Source organism: Hippoglossus stenolepis, chromosome 2 (genome assembly GCF_022539355.2).
Source record: "Hippoglossus stenolepis isolate QCI-W04-F060 chromosome 2, HSTE1.2, whole genome shotgun sequence".
Lineage (NCBI taxonomy): Eukaryota > Metazoa > Chordata > Actinopteri > Pleuronectiformes > Pleuronectidae > Hippoglossus > Hippoglossus stenolepis.
Window position 1 is genome coordinate 6,287,406 of NC_061484.1, and position 24,173 is coordinate 6,311,578.

The 24,173-nt window shown below is 45.1% G+C and overlaps 1 protein-coding gene across 3 annotated transcripts; it reads right to left on the reverse strand.

The window, feature by feature from the left end:
* Nucleotides 1–1,101: 1,101 nt before the first annotated feature.
* On the reverse strand, nt 1,102–23,656 carry pcdh10a (protocadherin 10a). Of its 3 annotated transcripts, none has more exons than XM_035180913.2 (5): nt 20,405–23,656; nt 19,026–19,084; nt 18,296–18,402; nt 7,990–8,150; nt 1,102–5,721 (listed from the first exon to the last, which is right to left on the reverse strand). In XM_035180913.2, the coding sequence occupies exons 1-5, from the start codon at nt 22,949–22,951 to the stop codon at nt 5,668–5,670; spliced, it is 2,928 nt and encodes a 975-aa protein (XP_035036804.1). In that variant the 5' UTR covers nt 22,952–23,656; the 3' UTR covers nt 1,102–5,667. The 3 variants fall into 3 exon arrangements, with proteins under 3 accessions (XP_035036804.1, XP_035036797.1, XP_035036789.1); XM_035180906.2 differs by having other exon boundaries at nt 7,767–8,150; nt 20,405–23,653; XM_035180898.2 differs by lacking the exon at nt 1,102–5,721 and having other exon boundaries at nt 7,389–8,150; nt 20,405–23,655.
* Between the last annotated feature and the right edge of the window lie 517 nt (nt 23,657–24,173).

Sequence of the window (24,173 nt, forward strand, 5' to 3'; positions counted from 1 at the left end):
TGCGTCTGCCAGGGGAAGAATATGAGGGACACGCTAGGAGGCTCAGACCGACTGCGAGGTCACCTCAGTCACGGGCGGAGAGAAGAGGAGAGATGGACAAGACGATTCGGTTGTACCAGATCAGGTCATCTCACAGCCAATGACAGGATGCGTGTCTCTTCCTGTGGGTTAACCCGCTTGTCCTGTGAAGCCAAGATGTTTGCCTATACTTTCTCGATTTCTTAGCAGCACTAGCAGCGGATATGAGACTTCTAAATATTTGATGTCTTAGAAGTTAATTCTTCATTAAACCTTATACAAGGATGTGTGACTGGATCTTACGCCATTAAAAGCCCATAAGTGAAACTTCAGTTAAGAACATTTTATCACAGATTTTTGAGCACTGTAGAAAGTCTGTGTTGGAGTGAGTAAAAACTTTATCCAGAAGGAATTGTGCATATTCCACAAACAGGCTGTTGAAGATGGATCGTTCAGTTACAGATTATCAGATATTGTGCTGGTATCTGAAATTTGTAAAAAAATATTAACCAAGCCACGTTAAGCCATTTTCAGACATGACCTCCGGAGGAACTCCAGAGACTTGGGTCTAGACTTTCGCCAGAGGTTCTCTTTCACACATGCACAACGCAGCAGCACAGCAACAAATCCTCCAGAGGATTCAGGTGAGGGGAGCTGCAGCAGGGAGAGGCAGGACATAATTAATTGATTCCACTTTGGAGATCACATTTTTTTGTTTACAGCACATCGTCACCGGTTTCGGCTCTTATCGCCACAAACTCTCTTGACATCTTCGAAGGTGTCTCCTACGTGTGTGTGTCTTCTTTTTCATGCGGAGATATTTGTTTTTCTTTTTTGTTTTATTAAATTTTTGTGTCTGCTGCCTGTTAGAAACGTCATCGCACTCCCCCACACTTGCTCGTGTTGAATCCTGTGGCAGGTCTTCTGCTGTGTTCTCACGTCACATCTCCACTGTCAAATGTATGCATGTATTATACAAAACACAGCAAGACGATGAAAAAGCAAAAGCCTGGCCTTCACATGTAAACTGCTATAAACACAATAGACATGTCATATGAAGTCATAGTCTTTTCCATCATTTCCCAGCTTTTAAACTTGTTTTATTGGTTTATCACACAATTCATCATCTAAGTTCTTTAACACTGATACACAGACCAGGTTGGCATGTGTTGTTACATGTAAAAAAAAACAAAAAAGGATTGTTGTGTCGAATGATACCCAGCCTTTGGTCACATTTTATATTACATTCACAGTTTTTCATAATGGAAGTGAGGGCCAAACCTTTTCACAACAGGGTAATTCTAGGATAATACCATATTTCTATGTAATGGGATAAGGTCCTTTTATTGGGAAAATATCATTATTAAATCATATAATCATAACAACAGTGCACAAATGTATTATCATGAAACCTTGTTATTTCAACATTGGACAAAGCTATTTCCTTTTATGTTTATTTTTTTTCCTCCCACATTTTTCAGTCTCATACACAAATATGCGCTGGATTGTTTTTTTTGCTTTCATCAGAACCCCAAAGGCCATCCATTCCAGCCCCAACCACCAGTGCTCACATGCACTGGTCACATGTTTCCCTGCTCGTAAAAGAAGGCTAACTTGTGATAGACCTGAACAGATTGTCTCTGTTTTTAGGCTGCTAAGTGAGGGACTGCTGTTTCTCCCCCATGACCCTGGACCTCATTTTGAGCAGTAAAAACCACAACCAGACTCCAGCACTCTTTTTTCCTCTTCATCTTCTTTTTGTCTCTGTGAACCTGTGCCAGGCCATGTGAGGATCACTCCACACTGAAGGGGCGAGGTTGAGATGTTGAGGGGTAGTTTCTGACAGAAATGGACAGAAGGCTAGAGTGGCAGGCACCAGAAAAAGTTTTTTTTTCTTCTTTTTTTTCTGATGAGCTATTGAGGTCGGGGAATGAGGAAAGTAGAGCACAACCATGGTGATTACATCTTGAAAGTCCACGAGATTCTTTTGGGATAGCTGAATAAATTTTCATGAAAATTCATGTTCTAAAAACAACAGTGAAAGCAGCAGAAGTGCCCTGTGAGGATTTGAAGTGAGAAGCGGGTTCATAGCTTGCTTGTTTTTTGGCGGTGAATGTTTCTGCAGCAGGTTTCCAATGGTTGTAAAAAAGAGCCACTTTTATCCAAGTATACAATGTTATTTTTAACCAAGCAAGCTCCATGGTTCTAGGAATGGTAATGTCGACCTGTTGTTGGTTTGTTATCGGTTTAATTAGCCAGAACATTTTAAAATATATTGGATGGATATCATCTTTCATAAGCATCATGGTGATCCCGAAGGTATCACATGTCCAAAGTGAAGTTTTACAAGCGAAATGGACAATGATTGTTTTGTCAAAGTAAAATAAATCACTGGGCCTGGTTTGCAGGGATGTGCTCACAGTAATGAAAAAGGCCAATTTGCAGCTTCATTACAGCTGGAAACATGCAGCTAAACCGAATGAGTTGCAAGGACAAATGCACTTGGATAAACTTAACTCTCTTCAGCAGAGCTTGTCAGAATGAGGTCTGGTGAAAGCTGCCTGTCATGCGCAAAGACACCGTTCAGACCTGGTATAAAGACCATGTGTGCCGGGCCACATTTGAAGGACCACCTATTCATCTGACGTCCTCCGAACCCCTTAGAGTTTCACAATGAATCGTATTCTTTGTCAAATGTATTTTTATGCTTTTCGTTTGATATATGTAATTTGCTTTTGGCCACTTTTTCCAAATAGATAAAATAATATTTCTGCACACAGCTCATTGATTATCTCAGCCCTCCTGACTCAGCACGCTGTCACGTCTCTGTCTCTCTCTTGCTCACTCGACACTCTGACACACAGAATGGATTAAACCAATGTAATTTGGTCTTTGCGGACACAAATGACATGCGTGATTATTTTCATATAGATTTTGGAAGTGAGCTCCCATCACAAGTTGTCGTTGGAGGCCCATTCAGGATGCATTTCAATGCAAGGTGTGAACAGACAAAATTAGAGCTCTCCACTTGTGATGGAGTCCCTCACTGCTGGTGTTAATACCAGGTCTGAACAGGGCCAGGTTTTTTTCGGTTTTGTGGTGAGTGAGTTAAAAGCTAAGGTGGAAAGTTGTGGCCACTGCAGAGCTGCTAGACGTGTAATTTTGTCTTTAAGAACCACCGTAGAGCAGATTACTGATATGAAAAAAAACACTGAAGGATGACAAAAGACATTTCCAGTTTTTCTGGGAACGAGTCCAAACATTTGTGTGTAGGATCAATGCTCGGTTTGATGCAAGGGAGGAATTACTCTCTTTGCAAACCATACATGACACTACCAAAGGTTGTTTGAGCAAGTTGTTTTTGTATAAAACCATCTGCATCATCATCATCATCATTATCATCTTCACCATTATCATCAATACCATTTGACATCAGATGTCTCACTAAAACAAAGCATTTCCAGCCAGCACATCGGAGGGGTTAGTGTGACATGTTTAATAATTTAGTGTGACCTAAAGGATGAGGAAGAACATCATACAAATTGATATGAGCCTTGATAGAAACCCCCCCTTTGTAATCTCCCAACAACTATTGGATGGGTTGCCTTGGAATTTGATATGTATTTATTTACGCATGTCCACAGGGTCGATTGTAATAACTTTGGTGATCCTTCAAATTTCCATTTAGTGCCATCATCAGCTCAAATTTTTTAATCAACTTTTCCATCAGTCTCAGCTGCATTCTGTGTTTAGTGCTAATTGGCAAATGTTAATGCATCAAGCTGAGATGATGAACATGGTAAAGCTTCCACCTGCGTAGCATCAATATGTTTTTATTGTCCTTGTGAGCATGTTACCATGCTGATGTTAGCATTTAGCTCATAGCACACCTGTGCCAGAGTACAGCCTCCCAGAGCCGCAAGCAAGGCTGCAGGCTCCTACTTGTGTTTTATTGATCCCTTATATGCTATCATTCCCGGGTGAACGTGACAAAACACACATAAGAGAACTTCAATTACACTGTTTATTTATCACCACTTGACCTGTGTGTGTGTGTGTGTGTGTGTGTGTGTGTTGTGTGGGTGCGTGCCTGCGTGTCATATTGTGCCTCGCCGTGTGTTGTCTGTGTATACCTTTCCTGTATGATTGTAAAACTTTGATATCTAGCTCGATTGTGATAGTCCCCCTTCCTGTACATGAACACATATTCTGCTAGTAAAAATACACAACAGGCCAAAACAACTCAAACGGGTGTCGTGGCTACACACAACGAGGCCTCGCGTCTGTAAACTGTGAAAAGTAACAAGTAACAGCAACTTAATCCATGGTTTATGTGAAGGGGTTTGCTTTGTCGGCTTCAGCACTCCTTCTCTGTTTGAATCGATACACGTCTTGATTTTGTAGTACTTCGTATTGTTAGATTGAATGACAATATGAGGTGTAGAAACTAACCAATGGTTACACAGTTTTCAGAAAAAAGTATATTGTATATGTATATATATATATATAGAGTTATATATATAGATTTATATTCATTTATAAGCTTTTTAAAATAGCACAGTAAACACTTTGCACACATGATAAAAACCACTGAATGTGTCTGATTGTTTATGTATAGGCCAATGGAATCAAGGGAGCCACATCCTGGTAAAGGGTCATTTCACTTTCTCGGCAGTCAGCTCAGGAAGGAACTGTTAGTCACTAGTGTAGAAATGAGAACATTCATTTGTGATATTTTATTGACAGACTCAACATGAGGATTATGTTTAAACTCCTTTTCTTTTTCTGCGCATCGTCTGTGTTTGTTTAACTCGCCTTCCTGAAGTGGCTAAACACGAAAGAGGACTGAACCCGGCTCCGGAGCGCCTGTTCCTGTCTGTAGCTGTACGTTGGAATACGTTAGAGTCTGCACACTTTAACCACACAGAAAGAACAACAGAAACAAAAAAAGAGAAGTTATATAAAGACAGTCAAGTCAAAAAACCAGAGATACAGAATTTATAGTACTGCACATCATCTCTACTTGTCCCCCTTTCCTTCATTTTTTTTTTCTCCTGTCATTTCATACCTGTACAACACCTGCTCTCTACCTAATTGTCTTTCTCTCACTCTGGCTGTCAGTCTCCTTTTTTCCTCCCCAAACAGTCTCTGTACAGTTGGCTTCGTGGTGACCATAGAAATAGCTAAAGGGTTCCGTGTGACGTTGGTTGTAGTTTGTACAGAAACATTAGTTTTTTTTCTCCATGTAAACAGGCACACACAGATCTCTAGAGGCTAACTCCTCAGTCCAAACAAAAGACAAACCACCTCTGTGAGTGAATCCGTCTCTCCTATTTTCACTTGTCGTTTTTGTATTCCTCTGTTCAGATCAGTTCCTTTCTTCTTTCTGCTGATGATTTTCATAATCGTCACATGTCAAGTGTTTTGGCCCCGGTCTCAGTCCCGCTGAGAGGAATAAGGCCTTGGATTGTTCCTCGGGTATCTAGTTCAATTTCTGCTCCCCTCCCTCGGCAACCACTGCCAAGGCTTCGTTACAGCTCGCCAGCCAAGATAATGAAGTTTAACGAAGGTTGCTCTTGTCCAGGTTGCTGTTTGTTTAGTTTTGTTTCGCAGTCTATAGCGTCGGCGTTGGTGGTCTGGTACAGAAATTCACGCTGTCTCCGACAGGTCCACGTGGAACGAGCTAGCAAATCCTTTTGCGGGCTGCAAAAAGACAGAGAACACACTTGTTAAGACAAATGACACCCTTCCCCTTGGGACTTTTTAGTGACACAATCGGCTCGAAATACCATCTCTGGAAGGATACATGCCACAGAGGACTCTCTGTGAAGTTATTTATATACCCTAAAGGCTGGTCGTCGCAGTGTAACGCTACAACTAATTTGGGAATTGGGTAAAAACATGTCCATCAGCGAAGATAAATGTTCAGAATTTGGTGGCTACATAATGCATGCACAGAAAATACACAGAGCACTAATTGCTTCATTAATTATCTATAAATGGATCATTAAACATTCATAAACCCTTTATCAAGGCAACGCTGGTGATCAGAGCATTGCCGTAGCCACTAGTAGCATTTGGTGCTATTTTTAAAAGGAGAACATGATGCCGATTGGTTAATAGAGCCTCAGCCTCTGGGACCATTCCCATATTCTTTACAGACTGATGAACAACAAAACGTTGCCATGGCATTTGTGGGGTCGATTAATTGCAACAGACCAGAAAAATGTGAGAAATCGTAAATCAAAAAAGAAAAAAAGAAAAGTAAAATGAAATAAATTTGTGGCGAGTTTTGGTCTGAGCGAATAAGGAGTGCATTTATCCTAACCCTGCGAGGCAGATGAGATGAGCAGACACGCAGGCAGCTATATTTGGAGCAAAGCAGGCTCTAGCACCTAAAGGCTAAATACCAATTATTTTTCACACAGACCTGATGTGCAAGAGGAATATTGCTTGGCTCTGTTTGCCAAGTCGCACACAAGAAAAGAGGAGGAAAAAAAATGAAAAGAAAAGCAGGTTATGGTATTCATCGTTTACCTGAGAGACAACCCACAGTCAGCATGCAGTATCATGGAGGATGGTAGTTAAGATGGTGGTGACTTGCCTGGAAATGACTTCTCTACTGAATGTGTATATCGAATCCATTCTCTACTCTTAGAGCTAATAGAATATTCATGTAATGTGCGAGAGCTTGGAAAGCAATTGAAAGCGGCAAATAGTGTCCCGCCATCCTTTTCAGAAGAATCTCTTTAGAAATCCCAGCAAGAAATTCAGTTTTTCTCCAGCGTATATAAATACGTTTCAATTGCCAAATTAAACTGACTTCACCTAGTGGTAGTTTTTCTCCTTTCTCGCAAAAGAACAACAACAAACAAACTTGTGTACGAGACTTTTCCAGCTGAGGATTTGTGACCTCACGTTTGAAAAGCCCACCTCACCCACCCCTCTTTATGTCAGGTATTGATCGGCTGGCGAGCAAGTATAGATACTCGAGACTGGCTTTTGAGAACAAATGGACTTCATTCCTCGTGGAGAAGAAGAAGCGTGGGTTGTGTTTTTCACCTTTCGAGCTGTTCAGTAGGAAAGTCATTGTGCTTGAGCAAAACTCCTTTTGTTGAGCAGATGGAAAAAAAGATGTGTTTTTCAATATGAAATGATGTAGCTTTTATTTTCTCCCTTCACACTCAAATCCTGTTATTTAAGCTATTAACTCTCTATAATTGTATGCGTGTGAGGATGGTCGGAATAAAAACATGGGGTGTGCTTGTGTGTTATGACCTTTTCCTATATGAGCATCAGATAAAAAGGGATTTTGAGGGGTCAAATTTAGAGAAAAGGATAATAAAATAAAGAAAAAGGGGCCACAGCAGTTTCACATGAGTCCAATCCAAATTGTGTTTATTTTATAATAAGTCATATGATTACAGACAGTGTTAAGAGTTAGGATGGGGTTAGATTAAGAATTTCAAAGGGTGTTTTGGAGCAGGGGAGTTAGCAGTGGTAGATTCCATTACATTCAAAAGAAGAAATTATAATTTACAAAAATAAGCAATAAAACAATTCAACAAAACATTAAGCTGTATATTCTAAAAAAAACCTCCTTAAAAATATAAGAAATAAGAGTTGATAAACAACATAAAAAGTCCAGATCAGAATCAAGAGGCAGAATAATTGTTCCCTCCTTCAGTATCTGTACTGGACCAGACCAAAGTCATAGGGTCCCAGGGAGCTTTCATACTGATACTCACAGAGAAAGGTGGGTTTGTACGGTAGGGTCCCCCTATCATACTCTTTCCTCTCTAGCGTGCTGGAGCTGTACTGCTGCTGTTGCTGATGAAGGTGATGGTGAAGGCTGTGGTGTGACTGTGATCTTTGACCGTCCTTGCCAAAGGTGGAGAATGACCTATCGTTGGACGAGGCGGTAGGCGAGGTCATGGTGAGCTGGTCGGAGAGGTTGACGGAGGAGGGTACCTCAGTGTCGGGCAGCGTGGCGTCCATGCCGGGCACGTGCAGGTTGCTGCGGTAGTCCGGCCCCTGGCGCCCGTCTGACGGCATGAACGACGGCATCCAGCAGCGGTCGGAGTGGCCCAGGGCCTTGCACTCCTCCGTGCAGTTGGAGAACAGGTCGGTGCCTGCAGAAGGAGATACAGATGGAGGCATGGAGAGGGTGAGCGGGGTGAGGTAGGTGGAGATTACCGACATATAAAGGATGATAATGGAGGGGAAGGAGAGGGAGCAGCGGAGGAGAAGCGGCGCGGATATTTGGAGTGGAAAGACGAGATGGGGGAGGGAGATGAGAGAAAGAGACCAGAAGAGGGAACACAAGTTAGCAATCATTTGCCAATGTCGCGAGCAGAAAAAGTGCAGCAAAAGCTATTCATCACAGAGACAAGGCCAACATTGATGAAGCGAATTGTTTGTTTTCCTCCTCACCTCATTCATTCCGAATGAAATGTGCAATCAAAGTGATGTGGTGTGGCGAAAACATCCCCCCCACACTCCCTGCATCAACATCCTCAGACTCACAATTGATTCCAAAACACCAAGAGACAAAATGTGAATCCATATTCTAAAACCCTGCACAAGAAAATGACAATCATCTTACGAAATGGTACCACAAAAACAAACAACATATTCACTGGCTGCTTAATCACACTAATGTCAGTCATCCCTACACAAACCAGCAAAGTGTGTAATTGACACAGAGCCACTGCCAAAAACAACAAAAAAAAAGATGAAATTAACATCTGAAATGATAAAATAGAATAAGGCACTCACACACACACACACACGTCCAGCATGAAAGAGGTACCAGTTATGTTAATTACACTCTCTTAGAGAGAATAAAGAGAGCAGGACGGGGGGGAGACGAGTATGAGAGATTATAAAGAGGCTAGAGAAAGGAACAAGAGACATGAACAGAGTCATCATCATAATAAGACCCTGCAGCCATTCTCGACATTTGCGCAGATTGGATTCGCAGTTTTCCTGCTTTTTTCCAGCGAAGCCGGGTCAATGCGGGAAAGCGTTGGAATGACGCGTTCAAAGCGGGGAAAAACCGCTGACAAGTTGAGGAGGAAAGAGATGCAATGGGAAAGGGAGGTAGAAAATGAGGCAGTGAAAGAAGAAGTGGACATCCTGGTATCTGCAATCCCCCCGAGGCTGAGAGGGCTTCAGATCAGAGGGTCTACTTACACAAATCTATTCTACTGATCCACTCCACTGATAATGCCACTGTTCCTCTATGACTAAAAGCACAAAGCTCTGTAATATATATTACACAAAAAAGCTAAGCCTATAGTATTCATACACAGTTACTTTTAGAGGTGCGTTCAAAATACTGTTTCTACTAATCAGAACAGCTCAATAGAACCACGCCAGTGAATTAATATGGTAACCTGCTATTATCTGCAACAGTATAACTTGCTGAAGGACTGTGTTCACTCTGTGGCAGCCTCACTTTGACCTGGAGCTTTGAGGAAAAGCTTTTCTTTCCCCTCCCTACATTCACCCCTCCTGCACATTAAGACTAAATCTCAAAATATCAGCCTGTCATGGATTATGGATTATGTTTGCCTACAGAGAGAGAGGCAGAGCAACAGAAAAAGATGTGTCTCTGGTCCTCTATGCAATGGTGCACACTGGTTACCTTTTTGTCTTGTTTGCTCTGTCGGACTGAAAGCTTGGACTCGACATGTTCCCACAATATGATGCCACAAAAGTCTGAGACTTTAAAACTAAATGAAAAAAAAACAGTGTACGGGAAGCACAACGTTATTGTGGTGGGATAATATCAAACCAGTCTTATGACAGCTGTGCAAAGGTGTAATTTCCCCCGAGGATTGGGAGCATGTCTACCTTACTTTTTGGAATCCTGTTTATTTTTTTCAGGATGGTTTTCTTCCTAAATTCTTTCCAAACATCATCCTTGTACTTTGTCTGACCACCATAGTCCAGACGGGAGAAGGGAGGGCTCGATAACAATGTTGATATGCTCATATGAGTCGGCCTCAGTCATTACTGTGCACTTAAAGCAATAAGATTAAAGAAGCAGCAGCGAGAGGGGCTCGTGGCTTTTCTTTTTGCCCTCGGGTTTGTCTCTCAGGCTACACACAGTGTTTACCTGCAGACACAATTCAATGCAGAAAAAGTCATATTCAGCACGTTTCTAATGTGTGTTTGCAGTTACTGATGATAATCCCTTAAAAAAAAAAAATACACACAAAGCTCTTTGTACTGAAGATTTAATGCAGCATTAGCATCTCTATCAAGGGCAAAAAAACATAAATTAAGCAGGGTTAAAGCGGAAATTTGCATAGGATTTTTTTTTTTATTCTACCTTTTATTTTGGAAAAATAAAAAAATCCACTTTTATTTATTAACTACCGTAACAAAAGATATTGGAGGAGAAGGAAGGAGAATGATGATCCATAGTTATTCTAGCTGTAAATGGCATGTGTGCACATGTGAAACCCTGTATTACAGGTTGTCTTCGGAACTGCCACCGTGGCTGATTTGTTCTCTGGTGTTTGTGAGCAGCGTGTGGATCTAATCGAGTTCCTAATACGGTGCCTCGCGGCGTGTGAAAAGAGACGACGGCACCGTGCAGTGACCGGAGAGCCAGGAGGAGGCACAGAGCTCACACACAAGAGACGGCGAGGGCCAAACAACGGGGGGCACAGATTTCACAGACGGCGAGACTGCGTGCAGGAGAGGCAGCGAGACTGCGGGAACCATCAGGGAGGGGAAGGGAAACCCAGGCGATCACAGATGGAATGAGCAAAGGCCAGAAAAGACAGGGGGAGACCAGGGCCTCGCAGCAGGAGACGGGAGAGGGGTTAAACAGAGGTGGATAGAGAGAGGGGGGGAGCTCCTTGATTTTTAATCACCAGAAATGATAAAATAGCAAATTGAAATCTACTTTTTAATCTATTTCAACCCCTTTCATAAAAAAATGTTTGCAACAAATATCCAACCCTTCACTTTCTATACACTTTTTTTCTAACTGTTCCCTAAATACAAGTTAAACGCAAAAATAAAAAAATATGCCTAAATTTTGATTAACCAACGTCAACAGCGCAAACTTGTTTTTTTCCCTGAGGGTTTTGTGGAGTTCTCTTCATTCTGCTTCATCACCTCTTATTTACAAAACAAAACAAAACAAAAGAAAATGCCGCCGAACAGGCACCAACAAATTAAAACTCTGTATAACGGCTAAAAGATCCTTTTTTTTTTTGTGGGGGTTTTATTATTGTGTTTGATTCAGCAAGTTTGGAACATGTCAGATGCCTCTTTGGTCTGTTTACCTCTGTGTTTCCCGTGTGCCCCACAGAATCAGCAGCAGTCAGTGCTTCTGCTGCCAAAGGCTTCATTTGTTTTCATCACCACCCGGCACGTGTGGGTTGTGTGTCAGCGGCAGCTCTGCACTGCGTCCGATCAGGTGGAGAACAGGCAGAGCTGTGTAAATCCTAATTAAGGAATTTTAGTGGTCTTTACTTGCATTTGGCCTCCGATTCACCCCTGGGACTAATGTATATGTATGCTGTCTTTAAAGGTTGGGGGGGCATATAAATGCTATTTCTGTTAATCCCCACCTTTTTGTTAGCCTTTAGCCTTTTAATGGAGTTTTTCGCAAATTCATTTCCACCTCGGACGCACAGAGGCGTTGACCTCAGGGCCCTGCAATCACCTCTGTGATAAAGTGGTTGGTCGCCTCGATGCATTTGTATCTAAACATGAAAACAAATGAGCTGAACGACAGAAGCACAGCTGTAAAAAACAAAGTCGTGTGCAACTTTGCAGAAAGCACACAGACATTAATGTCAGAGGATTAACAGAAAGCTTCACTTTTTGCTCCATATCTCTCATATCTGACTATATTCTCAAGCAGGCACCAGGGCGTATTGTGCTCTGGAGATGATGTGTAAATATAGTCTGCAGCAGTCACTGTTTACCGTGCATCGGGCGCGGAGAAACTCTTGTCACTTGCTTCCAAACTACTCAGTGATTTTTGCCTGCCGGCTCGCTCTTAAAAAAAATGCAGGGACATCAACACATACGTTTCCAGGCACTCACGAAAGCACACACACTTAAAAATACTCAACGCGGAGACATATGTAGACGTACGGAAGTGAACAGACAGACAGGCCGCGCGCTCATGACACCCGGTGGCTGTTGATCCTCGCAAAGCACCTTTTCTTCCTCGGGCATGAAGCAAAACAACAACCAGAACGGTGACTGGCAATGACAGGCCCCGCCAGCAGCCCTATCTCTCATCGTGACCTCATCAGGCAGGAAGAACACACGCACACACACGCACGCCTGCACATGCACATGCACATGCACATGCACGCAAATATACTAACACACGCACACACACACACACAAGGAGATGTAAACGATGCTACATAACGCGAACACAATCTACTTGCTAATAAGCAATCAGCACTTCTGTTTCTTTTCTTTTTTTTTCTTTCATTACGTCTCTGCGTGTTGCCGAAATCCCACGTTGGCATGATTTGACTAATTGCGCCCGCCGACTGACATACATCCAGCAACCGGGAGCGGGGAAATGAAGGAAAACAAATCCTGAGAAAACACGAGCCCCGTGTTTGAATTCACTTTGCGGGTGTATATCTGCTGCACTCGGGTTTTGCAGTCGCTCCCTCCCAGCACTCATTCATCTGTCTGTCTCCCTCTCTGTCTAGATTAGTCCCTCTGAGTCTCTTCCCCTCTTTCTCTGTCTCGTTATTTTCTCCCACATTTAATCCTCTCTGGCCGTTTCTTCCTCTGTAGTTATCTTGTTTAAAAAAAAAAAAAACACTCCACCTCCCTCAGGTAGAGGGTGTCTTCTATCCATACCTCTGTTTTTCATCTTGTCCTCCACTGTTCCGGAGAGACTACAGACACAGAACGTCAATATTTGGACAGCAGCTCAGGACGGCAGGGGAGTAGCATGGCTTCCTTACATGAGTTGGCCAGTGAGGCTGTGATGAGTAAACCAGAGACCTCCCAGGGCCAAAACAGAGCAAGATGGCTCCCACCATGTCCAGTAATGACAGACAGAGAAATTGTCCCGAGTCTCTGAGAGGCAGCTACCATTTTCGATGTTTGTTCCAGAGCAAATGGGCTGGGGAAAGAGAGCCAAGATGGCCGCTTGCCCTAAGAGTGTCCGTTTGATTAATACGGCCCCTTATATATTGTTAGAGGAAAGCTTCTGGATGACCACTGATTATTGATCTCTGGTTTGTATGCTTTTCATCACTGGGTCTTCTCTCTGAAGGCAGCACCCTACGATGTAGAGCTCTGACAATACCTCACATAGACATTAGAGTCTATACACAGAGGCCTGACTGCACCATTTAAGGGTAATTTACTAGCACTCAGGTATTATTTCATCTGATTTAACCATTTTTGATCAGAGTTTATAACAGCAGAATAAGAGGTTATAATAGGTAAATTACATTGCTATTGGAAATCCAGCCCGGCAAGCAGAAGAGAATCAAACAGATTCTATGAACTAATATGTCAGATTATCTAAACTATATTAGCAATTTACAACCAGCCACCTTTGTTATCCCAAAATCATCTTTCACACACTCATAGTTATCATTCCCTGAAATATGTCTGGATTTTAGTTTTTCAAGATCCATTCAATATTCTCCGGCAAATGAACTGAAATGTTGAAAAATGTTATGTTAAAGAAATTGAAACGTTTTTAATTTTTTTCCTAGATCTGCCCAGTGTTGCAGATCCACACCAAACAACAAGGTCACGCCCCGTCCCTTCAAAAACTTTCATGGGAATCACATGAGTAGTTTTTGAGAAGTTCTGCTATAACAAACAAACAAAGGCCGACCAAACCCTCACCGCCTTGGTGGAGGAAATAAACTGGTGTTACTCGCATGACGTAAATGTGCACTAAAGTGTTGTCGGTAAGGTTCTTGATCATATCAGCTTGTCATAGATCACTTTGACCATCACCATCATGTATCTTAACGTCATATTTTATGTGTTTTCTGTCAGAAGTGTTGCGCTGCAACCTGGCTGGAGCAGATGTTCGCCGATATTAAATCTCTGAGCTGAATGATATGTGCGTTTCTCGTGGCCAAAGCATCTTTACGACTCCCAGGACTTTTGCTGCGATTTCCATTCGTCTTCCTGCCTTATGTTCCACTTCAGTAATAAATATCCACGGCACCTGTCAGAGGCCAGCAACATGCGTCTTTTCACTTTTTGATCCGCTGTTTTCAGCTGATGTGAGACATTTTCATAAATACTGGCACTGAAAATGAGGATGAGTCGCCGTCCCTCCGGAAACACTCAAGCTGCCATCCAGTTCATTCATAAACCACATACCAAGAACACATCCATCACAACACTCTGACTGTACTCTTCATTCTGTCTGTCTTCATGCTGTAAAGAGGTCATGTGAAATAGTGTTTTTTGTCCTTTTTCTTGCTGAGTTTGACATAAGAAAACACATGTCGCCGGCTGATGCAGTTAGTTCATCAAACTGATCGATCTACCCTTTTCTCTGCCACCACTTTTACTGACTTTTATTGACATTGAACAAAGCGCTCAGCGTGTAAGTGGTGACATCTCCACCTGTTGCAGGCAAAATGCAGATAGATTTTTTTAATGAGGCGACGTTGCTTAATCCTCTTTGCTGTAATAGATTTTTTTTTTGCTTTTTCAAGTCACATTGAGATTTTTGTATGCTCTCCTCTGCTCGAGAGTGAGCTGGTGCTTTATGTTCATTTTAACCAAGTCACGCCTGGGAAACTTGCTTTGCTATTTTCTGACATATTAATGTTGAGTGAGTGACTGAGAGACAACTGTTGAAATTGATAGTTTGATGCAGTTTCATTCTGATTTAAGTCTTTTGATCAGAATTGAAAGATTTTGGATAAGTGGCCTATTTTTGGTGCTATTTGTTGTTATGTCGCGATATAAGCAAACTGATTGTCTTTTGAGGGCGTTGTTTGAGGTCTGTTGAGGCCCAGACATAATTATATGTTGTATTATTTTGACCTAAATCTATATTTGTGCACCAATCGTTCATTCTATGGCCCCACTCCTGTCTTGTCATTATCTGGGGCCTGAGAGGAGGATGTGTCAAAACGCTGCGAGCTAAATTCCTCTGACAGCTCACTGACATGGGAAACTGCAACATGGTGCCCACAACTAATTCATAATCAGCCTTCTAATACACCATTGCCACAGTGATTTAATTGTCCCATTTGTCACGGCTGTTGTTCTCACCAAAACAAACGTCATGATAATGATCGTTTCCAGTCTCCCACCCGTCACGCAGCCTTCCGCAGCTGATCGAATGTTTCTGAGATGCCAATTTTTTTTCCCTTTTTTCACTGATGAATATTTTATCCTCTCTTATCTGTCACCTTTATTGTTTTGCTTGCTCACTCTTCCCGTCGTGTTCTATTAGGATGATGAGGGAAATAATGAGGTAAACAGTGTCTAATGCGAATCAAACAACCTAAAAAGAGGAGCGGGTGCGGGGAGGTAAAAGGTGTAGCAGTCAATCAATAGTGCTTTGGCTCCTGACGCAGCTGCGCCTCACTCCAGACACGCCGCTTTCAGAGAAGCCATTTGCCCACTTTCTGAAGGTATCCGGTGATATCCCAGCCTCACAGGCAGTGTCCCTTTGATTTAAAACCACGTTGGGAGACTTATTTTCTAAAGTGTCAGAGGAGCGGCCGTGCGGGAAGCTACGCCAGGTGTAGTTGATGATATGCCAACTGGAAATGGTTTCCTCTTGATTTGAAATATTCCGTGGTGCACCAAAAGGGAGAGTGCGCCGCGCGGTCCCGTGAGGGAACCTTGCCTCTAACCCTCCTTTGATAATTGCTATGCAAAAGGTTCTAGAAATGAATTACTGATCAGCCGAGTGTTGCGGAGAGCCAACGTGTGGGGGAGACAGAATGAAGGATGAGACCCTGCCACAAACCCTGGAAGCGAATATATGTGTGTCAGACAAAGACACACACATAGAGAATGGAAGCGTATTTACAGTACGTGCATGCTAAGTAGAAGTGTGTGCATGCATGTGCGCACACGGATTTGCTTATGCACACAAACGCTGCAGAAGGGCATAAAAATACACATGGTCTATACATAGTCTTCGCTCAGGCTTATGCAGATTGGCTCTCTGCTTAAAGAACGCGAACCCAGCACTAAACTTACACAGACACGGCACACAACCCATGCGAGATGAGCAACCATATTCTCATCCCCCATATATTTACACAATAAAAAAGGTGCACATATGCATACAGAGACATAAAATGAGCAATGTGTATTCTGATATAGATGCAATATACACCTGGCAGCGTGCCAAGCACTAGCGACCACTCTCCTCTCATAAACTGAATCTCATTTAAGCTTATCAGAGCAGTGTCTCGAAGGAAAACTCCTTTGCTATTCTGTCATCATCACCGAGACTTGTTTTCTCCCACACAACACACACACACACACACACACACACACACAAGCAGATTATATACAGGTATCATGTATACACCTACATATTAAATCAGACAAAGGTATACCTTTACAGCCACACACTCTCAAACAGGCCCGTCTGGTTTTGTTTACAGAAGTCGGTGAAACTAAAGCGTCCCTCTTCCAAAAATACCAGCCGTGCGGAGTAACCTCCCATGGAGTGGTAAGCTGTTCCCTTCTAAATTCAACGTGAGGAACAAATGTGGCTGTCTTAGCATGAAATACGGAGCGCCGCACCAACTGTGCACGCTCCCAGGCCACTGCCAAATGATCCCGCTCGGAGCTAAATAAAGCTAAAGGAAACATGTTACAGGCTCATAAATGCGATCCTGTAACTGTGCTAGTAAACCGACAAGTCAATATCCCGCTTCAGAATAAATTCCCAAATGCATTCACAGGCCAGTCCTGGAATAGAGTGTCATGTATGATTCCTTATTGAAGCCCGGGGGTTACCTGCCGGCTGAATGGGCTAAATGCGTACCACTTATCCACAGCCAGGCTACTCTGCATGACTTCACTGTACTCTCCCACTTATAGATAAATTCAGATTGTGATGCAAGATATCTCACTCTGAATGTGAAATTAAATACCCATGCTAATCTTTATATTACAAAAAACATTTATTCTTGACTGAGAAAGAATGGAGTCTTTGGATTTCTTCCAATTCTGCATTCCAGTCTCACACAGTTTGACCTTCGCAGCCTCTTTCATCAACGAGGCCAGGGAGTGCCACGACCACTGCTTCATGTTGGCTCTCTATTTTGGCTTGGTTCATTGATAATGGAGCCTGATGAGGACCATTCACTATCCTACAACAGCTACCTTATCTGCTCTCTATTTGTATTCCCGGCACTGATATGATATTTGGCAGGTTCCGGTCTGGCCAGGGGTCTAACGCAAGCCGCGCGGAACAATCCCTCAGAAGGAAAGGGCAATTCAATAAGAAATGCGATTTTGTATCGCTCCGCTTTTTGTCTGACTCCACTTTGATCAATAAACAGGTACAAGCCTAATAGAATTTTAGAGAGAACAGGGGGATGCTTATGATAAGACCTTGTCTAGAAAAAATCGACCACACTGTAAAGTGCAGAAGACAAACGGGAGTCAGTAAATAAACCTGAAGTGAGAGTGTGGATAGGGGGATGGAGAAATGTTCTTTAACTTTAACAATTTATCTTTGCTTTTACGAACTCCAAAGATCTAAAAAAATTAAAAAGCTGCTGATGTGTTTGATTGTACTGTCCAACAAGGACAGTACAACACTGACTCTGTGGCTGAAATGCATCTGATTATATCAAATTAACCTAAATACCTTTTCTTTTCACTTGAGTGAACCTATTGATTTGTGCCACTAAAGCACCGTGGGCGTCACACACTGGCTGGCTGTGAGTCGCTGTCTTTTCAGTGTCGCTCTGCGAAACAGCAGCAGGGTTAGAAAGAGCAAAGGGGAGGAAGCAAGAGGCACGGAGAGAGAAGGAGAAAGAGAATTCCCCAAATATTCCAATCTTTCATCCGGGTGTGAAATACAATCAACACCTCTGGGGCTGTTCATGCCAGCCATCCAGCCAGTGGCCCCGGAGCCCAGGCCTTCGCACACTCTCAAATTAAGGAAATTAAAAGCCAGTGGTCCGCACCGACAAGTCAGCATCATCCCATTCAAAATCGCATACACACACTATCGGAACTCGGGCAGGAGGGAGTTAGAGAACTGAAATAACAGCGTAATATTGTGATAGAGGGGTCGGGGACTCACCGGCTGAATGACCCCGGTTGGTGGCATCGTGGTCGCTGTCACCCTGTTCGCTGTCACCGTGGCCGCTGTCTTTGGAGCTGACTATGTCTGCTTCTTGGAATGCCGAGCTGGAGGAAGAGGCGGATGGTACAGCAGACAGCCGTGCCGGAGGAGGAGAGGAGGAGAAGAAGAGGAGAGAGCCACGCAAAACAATGGAGAGGGCAGAGAGAGAGAGAGAGAGAGAGAGAGAGGTCGATGTAGAATATTAGGACGAGGGAAGATGAAGGGAGAGGAGGAGACGGGTTTAATGAGGGGCAGAGAGACAGAGGAAGAGAGGGAGAATCAGAAATCAACACCACATTAATACAGTCACGGTAGCCGTCAGGAGTCTAAATTGGATGTTACACATGGCATGTAATGAAATCCAGCATAAGGGCTTTAATAGGTGCTGCTCTGTCAGTTATGGGACTGATGCCAAATTGAAGATGAACGTTATGGATACACTGGGAACCATGTAGCCTCTCAAAGCCACAATTAACGATGCGGAGTATACGGGATTCATACTGATGGGTGTAATATTCAATTTTACAGATATGTGAGCAGGTTATGGATCCATGAGGCCTATTGGATGTTAGAGGGCCTCAGATGGCGGATGGTATGTGGCTCCCTAGGCTTTGAGCTCTAGTAAAAAAACAAGGTGTGTGTGTGTGTGTGTGTGTGTGTGTGTGCGTGCGTGGGTGTTCTACAATACCTGTTGACACGTCTGGGTCTGTCCACCAGATAGCTGAGTTCCGCTCGTTGGTGTTTTGTCTAGAAACCCCGCAGAAACACACATATGGTCACTTTTTATGCCAAATTGCCACATGGACATTTTACATACATGTAGAATGAGAAACGTATTACACGCATACACAGGTTGTCAGCGTGTAATTGTATTAGGGGAAGCTGTGGCAGCGCATGGCGTAGGTGGGGGGGGGGAAACGACGGTGCCGCGCATCCACTTGGTGAGCGAGTGAGTGGGTGAGAGGAGACGAGAGCCTGGGAGAGTGCGTTAGGGAGGCGATTGAATGCGTAAATGATTGAGCCGCCCGACGCTGAAACTGAACAACCTTTGTTCACGGTGCTGCCGTGCTGGGTCGTGCGCGGAATACTTAACGCGCAGCAAAGGCAGGGCTGTGACTTGGTGTCTGGCTCCTCTCCAGCCGCGCACCGCAATCAACAGGAAAAAAGGGGAGAAAAGAAAAGAGCCCCCAACTCCACAGCTTCCCCCGAGCAGAGCGCACAGGCTGAACACAAAACAGGGCCCTCAAATTACACGTCTCCCCCCCACTCCCCCCCACTCCTGATGATGTTTGCCACCCAAAACTCTATGACCTGCGTGGGATATATCGAATGCAATTCAAAGGACCAGCAGGTAAAGGCTTCTAATGGAATCAAACTGTGTTGCGCGTAACGAAGTGCGCTCCTGGCGACATTTTATCCACCGTTTACAAATGTATTTCAGGTGTCCACTTCATTCCAAATATATACAAATTAACACTCACTGTGACGGCAGGTGTCACACCTTGTCACAAAGCTAACGGAAATATTTCAAACTTTGAATACATTAAGAGATAAATCAATATCCCTCTGCGCGCTCTTGTGTCTGGTTTGTGGTTAAAATATGGGTCAGATTAAATAGCACCAAACACTGAATTTTTTAAAGCCTCTTCCAACCTGGTGCTTTAACTGGGAAATTATAAGCACTTTACGCCCAGAGTCAGGATCCCTGTCACACTCGGCTGCGCATGATATAAAGGCTGATCTGACAGCGCTCCATCGTGAATACACCTAAAAGGCCACACGAGGTTTAACCATTGCCACGTCCAGCCACTATTCCCCATGACAGTGAGGCCACAGAGCAGAAGAGCGGAGTCAATAGCAGCTTCCTTTTCCATCTTCTCTGACACTTTTGTTGCGCGTGACCTGGGTGGGTAAGGCGCTTTGACGTGAAGAGGGCACAGCTGTGGATTTCTGGAGGATCTTTCAAATTAGGTTAAACCTTCAAATCAGGGGTTTGTTCACTTTTACCACCTCTGATGTGAAAACAAGTGGCACAAGCTGTTTGAGGCGGTTTCCGGCCTTTCTTACCTCATTAGACAGGATGCTGCCGTTGGATATGATGTCCGGCTGTTGGTCACTGTAACCGGTGACTATGGCACCGCAGGGGTTGGTGTGATCCGTGTCGGTGCTGCGGGAGGGGCTGCACGGTTTGAGGAACATCAGATCCGTTTTGGCGGACTCCGGTGTCAGACACACCTGGTAACAGTAGGAGTTCTGGTTCTGGTGGTGGTGGGAGCCGAAGCCCCCTCCCACGCCGCCCACACCAGACTCCTCCACGGGCACCTGCCCCACGGGCCCGACCCCTGATGTCACGTTGGTGCTCTGAACTAACATGATGTCGGACTTACTCAGCTTCTTCTGTTTCCGGCTCCGGGCCTGCCTGCTGCAGCAGGAGCTGCAGCACAGGCAGCATTCGCCGGCCATCAGGCACGTGTACAGGTTGAGTGTCTTGTCCTTTTGACAGCGCACGGCCAGCACGATCATGGCCAGGAGGAAGATGAAGGAAACGGAGCCCAGGGCGATGATGAGGATGAGGGTGAGGTCAAGGGAGGTCTCCTTTGCCTTGGAGGCCGAGCCGCGGTCCCCGCTGCGGCCTTCGACCACACTGTCCACTAATATTACACTCACACTGGCGGAGGAGGAGAGAGGGGGCTGCCCGTGGTCCCTCACCTCGATCAGGAGGTCGTAGTAGCCCAGTGGGTCCCGCTTGGGTGAGATCCTGCGGGCTGTCCTTAGCTCCCCTGTCCTCCAGTCCATGCGGAACATTTCCATCTCGTTGCCCCGCAGGATGCTGTAGGACAGCCGTGCGTTCTCCCCATCATCCGCATCCATGGCCACGATGCGCGTCACCAGGTAGCCGGGCTCCGCAGAGCGCGGCAGGTGCTCCTTGGCTGTGCCGTTTTTACCGATGGGGGCTATTACAGTTGGAGCGTTGTCATTTTGGTCAACTATGATCACATTTACAGTGGCATTAGAGAAGAGCTCAGCGGGACCTGAGTCCTTAGCCTGCACCATGAAGCTAAACTCCTTCAGCTGCTCATAATCAAAAGAGCGCAGCGCGTAAAGGTAGCCGGTGTCCTGGTTTATGGACACATACGTGTCCACAGACATGCCCTGTATGTCACACTCCAATATGGAGTAAGTAATAAGAGCGTTTTGTCCTATATCAGGGTCCAACGCGCTCACTGCGTGAATGAAAGCACCGGGCACATTATTCTCAGTTACATACACATCATAAACCGCCTGCGTAAAACGGGGCGCGTTGTCGTTCTCATCGGAGACGTGCACTTTAATGGACTTGCTGGTGGCGAGTGAAGGCTGGCCCTTGTCTTTCGCCACCACGGTGATGGTGTACGAATCCGTGCTCTCTCGGTCCAGTGGTCCGTCCGTCACGATGGTGTAGTAGTTTTTAAAAGACGATTTCAGCTTGAAAGGAACATCTCCCAGGATCTCGCAGCTCATTTGTCCATTCTCACCAGAGTCTCGGTCCGACACGCTGAAGAGTGCGATCACGGTGCCCGGCGCGTCCTGCTCGCTCACGGACTCGGTCACTGTGCTGAAACCGATCTCCGGTGTGTTGTCGTTCATGTCCATGAGTTTAACCAGCACTTTGCAGTGCGCGGGGACCGCGTTAGCGCCCAGATCTTTCGCCTGGACATAAATCTGGTGCGTGTTGCTCTCTTCATAGTCCACCTCCCCCGCCACCTCTATCCTACCTGTTCTGGCATCAATATTAAACAAGTCTTTTGTCCGCGGCGCGTTATGATTGCTGAAAGAATAAACTATTTCCCCGTTTTGTCCCTCGTCAACATCTGTGGCGTTGAGTTGAATGACGAGCGTGCCCACGGGAGAGTTCTCCCGCAGGTTCACAGTGAACACGGACTGGTCAAACGTGGGCGCGTTGTCATTAGAGTCCAGAACTTTAACGACCAGGAGAGCCGTCCCGGTCCGCTGCGGGATGCCCCCGTCCACGGCCGTCAGCACGTAGCGGTGCACCGCCTGCTGCTCCCTGTCCAGCGACTTCTCCAGCACCAGCTCTGCAAACTTGTTCCCGTCGCTCTGCGTCTGCACGTCAAGGTAAAAATAGTTATTATTCGTTATGGCGTATGTGCTGAGCGCGTTCGTGCCCACGTCCGGGTCGAAGGCATTCTCCACCGGGAAACGGGTCCCGGGGATGGCGCTCTCCGATATCTCCACGGAGATGTCCGTCTCCGGGAAGCTGGGCGGGTTGTCGTTGATATCCATCACATCGATCTCCACGCGAAACAGCTCCAGCGGGTTCTCCAGAAACACCTCCAGGTGCAATAGGCACGGGATGGTCTGCTTACAGATTTCTTCACGGTCGATTTTCTCCTTCACCACGAGCGCACCGTTCTCTAAGTTCACCTCCAGATAAGGTGTCCGTGAACTGGGCACCGTCTGAAAGCGGCGAGCGGAAAGTTTGGTGATGTCCAGCCCCAAATCTTCTGCAATATTCCCAACCACCGAGCCAGGCTCCTGCTCCTCTGGCACGGTGTAACGCAGCTGGGAGACGGCTCCATCCAGGATGGAGAGCAGGAATATTAACCGAATCATCTCCTCCCCCTCTCTCAAAGTGCACTTCAAGACGGAAAAAAAAAAAGAGTGTTATTCCTTTTTCTTACAAGAAACGAGCATTTCCTATTTCCTCTGTCCGTAAAAAGGCAGTGAAATTAACAGCAACAAGGCTGTCCGATTCCAAAATTCCTCTCCTCAGCCTCGGGTCAGTGGAACATTGTGTCGTTTCAGCTGTGAGGAGCACAGCCATTTGATCCCAGCTTCTCTGTTTTAATCAATTCTGCGCCGGTCTGTGAGTTTTTGGCGTCAGCGCAAACATCGCAGGCTGGAGCCAGGACGCATAGCCAGCTCTCCCCGTGCACAGAGCACACTGCCCCTTCTTCGCAGAAAGTCACAAAACAAAACAAAAAAACAGGAAACTCCACACGAGCAATTCAAAAACAAAAAGGAGGAGAGTAAAAACTCCTGTTCGCGCTGCGCCCAAATCTACAACAAACGCAACTTCTGAATAAAGACTCGGCGAATAACAGGACTTTCCCTCTATCCCTCTCTCTCTCTGTGTGTGAGGATGTAATCACTGCGCCTAAGCGCTCAAAGCGGATGATGTTCTCAGCTCGGCTTCTGTGAGGAGAGTGTGAGCAGCAGGGTTGGTTTTGCGCGCAGCTCCTTTCCCCACCAGCCAATGGTAGGCTCAAACACCGGGTGTGATGGCACCTGATTGGGGCTCCGCGACGCCAGCCAGCGCGCACATCGGGCCCCTCATAACAAAACCAGTGGCGCTGCGCTCCTCTCTTCTCCCCCTGTTCCTCCTCCAGGCAGGCCCTGCCTCGGTTGTAGCAGGGAAATTAAAATGTTTTACACATCCAGTGCATTAAGGAAGTCGAATAATACCAGGTGACACATGGCATCGGCGGCGCTGTGCGTGCGTAAAAGGGCCGCTGCCATCGGAATGTTGGTGTTTCCTAAATATTACATAAACAAGAGCAAAGTGCTTGTATTTGTATGATAGTAAACGTTTCAGTTGTGTGTTTTAGGTGTTCCTCTTTTGATAAATGACATTCCGCTAAATAAAGGACCATGGGATTTGTAAGGCTGCCCTTGATGAAAGTACTTCAACAGTCCGGCATCAGAAGCTCTGCTCTTATACCAGCGGATGAGTCAGAAGTGAGGATGCCCACAGCCAAAGACCACCATGTAAAGAGCCTGCGCAAGTAAAGACAGTAGTGACGCAATACCTCACAGAGCCATGGCCATCCTCTCT

Bases quoted from the DNA above. Each gene is read 5' to 3' on its own strand.
- pcdh10a (XM_035180898.2), bottom strand. From the start codon at position 22,951: ATGATTCGGTTAATATTCCTGCTCTCCATCCTGGATGGAGCCGTCTCC. The intron at 19,085-20,404 runs GTAAGAAAGGCC...CGGGGTTTCTAG, and splicing joins GCAGCATCCTGTCTAATGAG to ACAAAACACCAACGAGCGGA. The intron at 18,403-19,025 runs GTATTGTAGAAC...CTCTTCCTCCAG, and splicing joins AGACCCAGACGTGTCAACAG to CTCGGCATTCCAAGAAGCAG.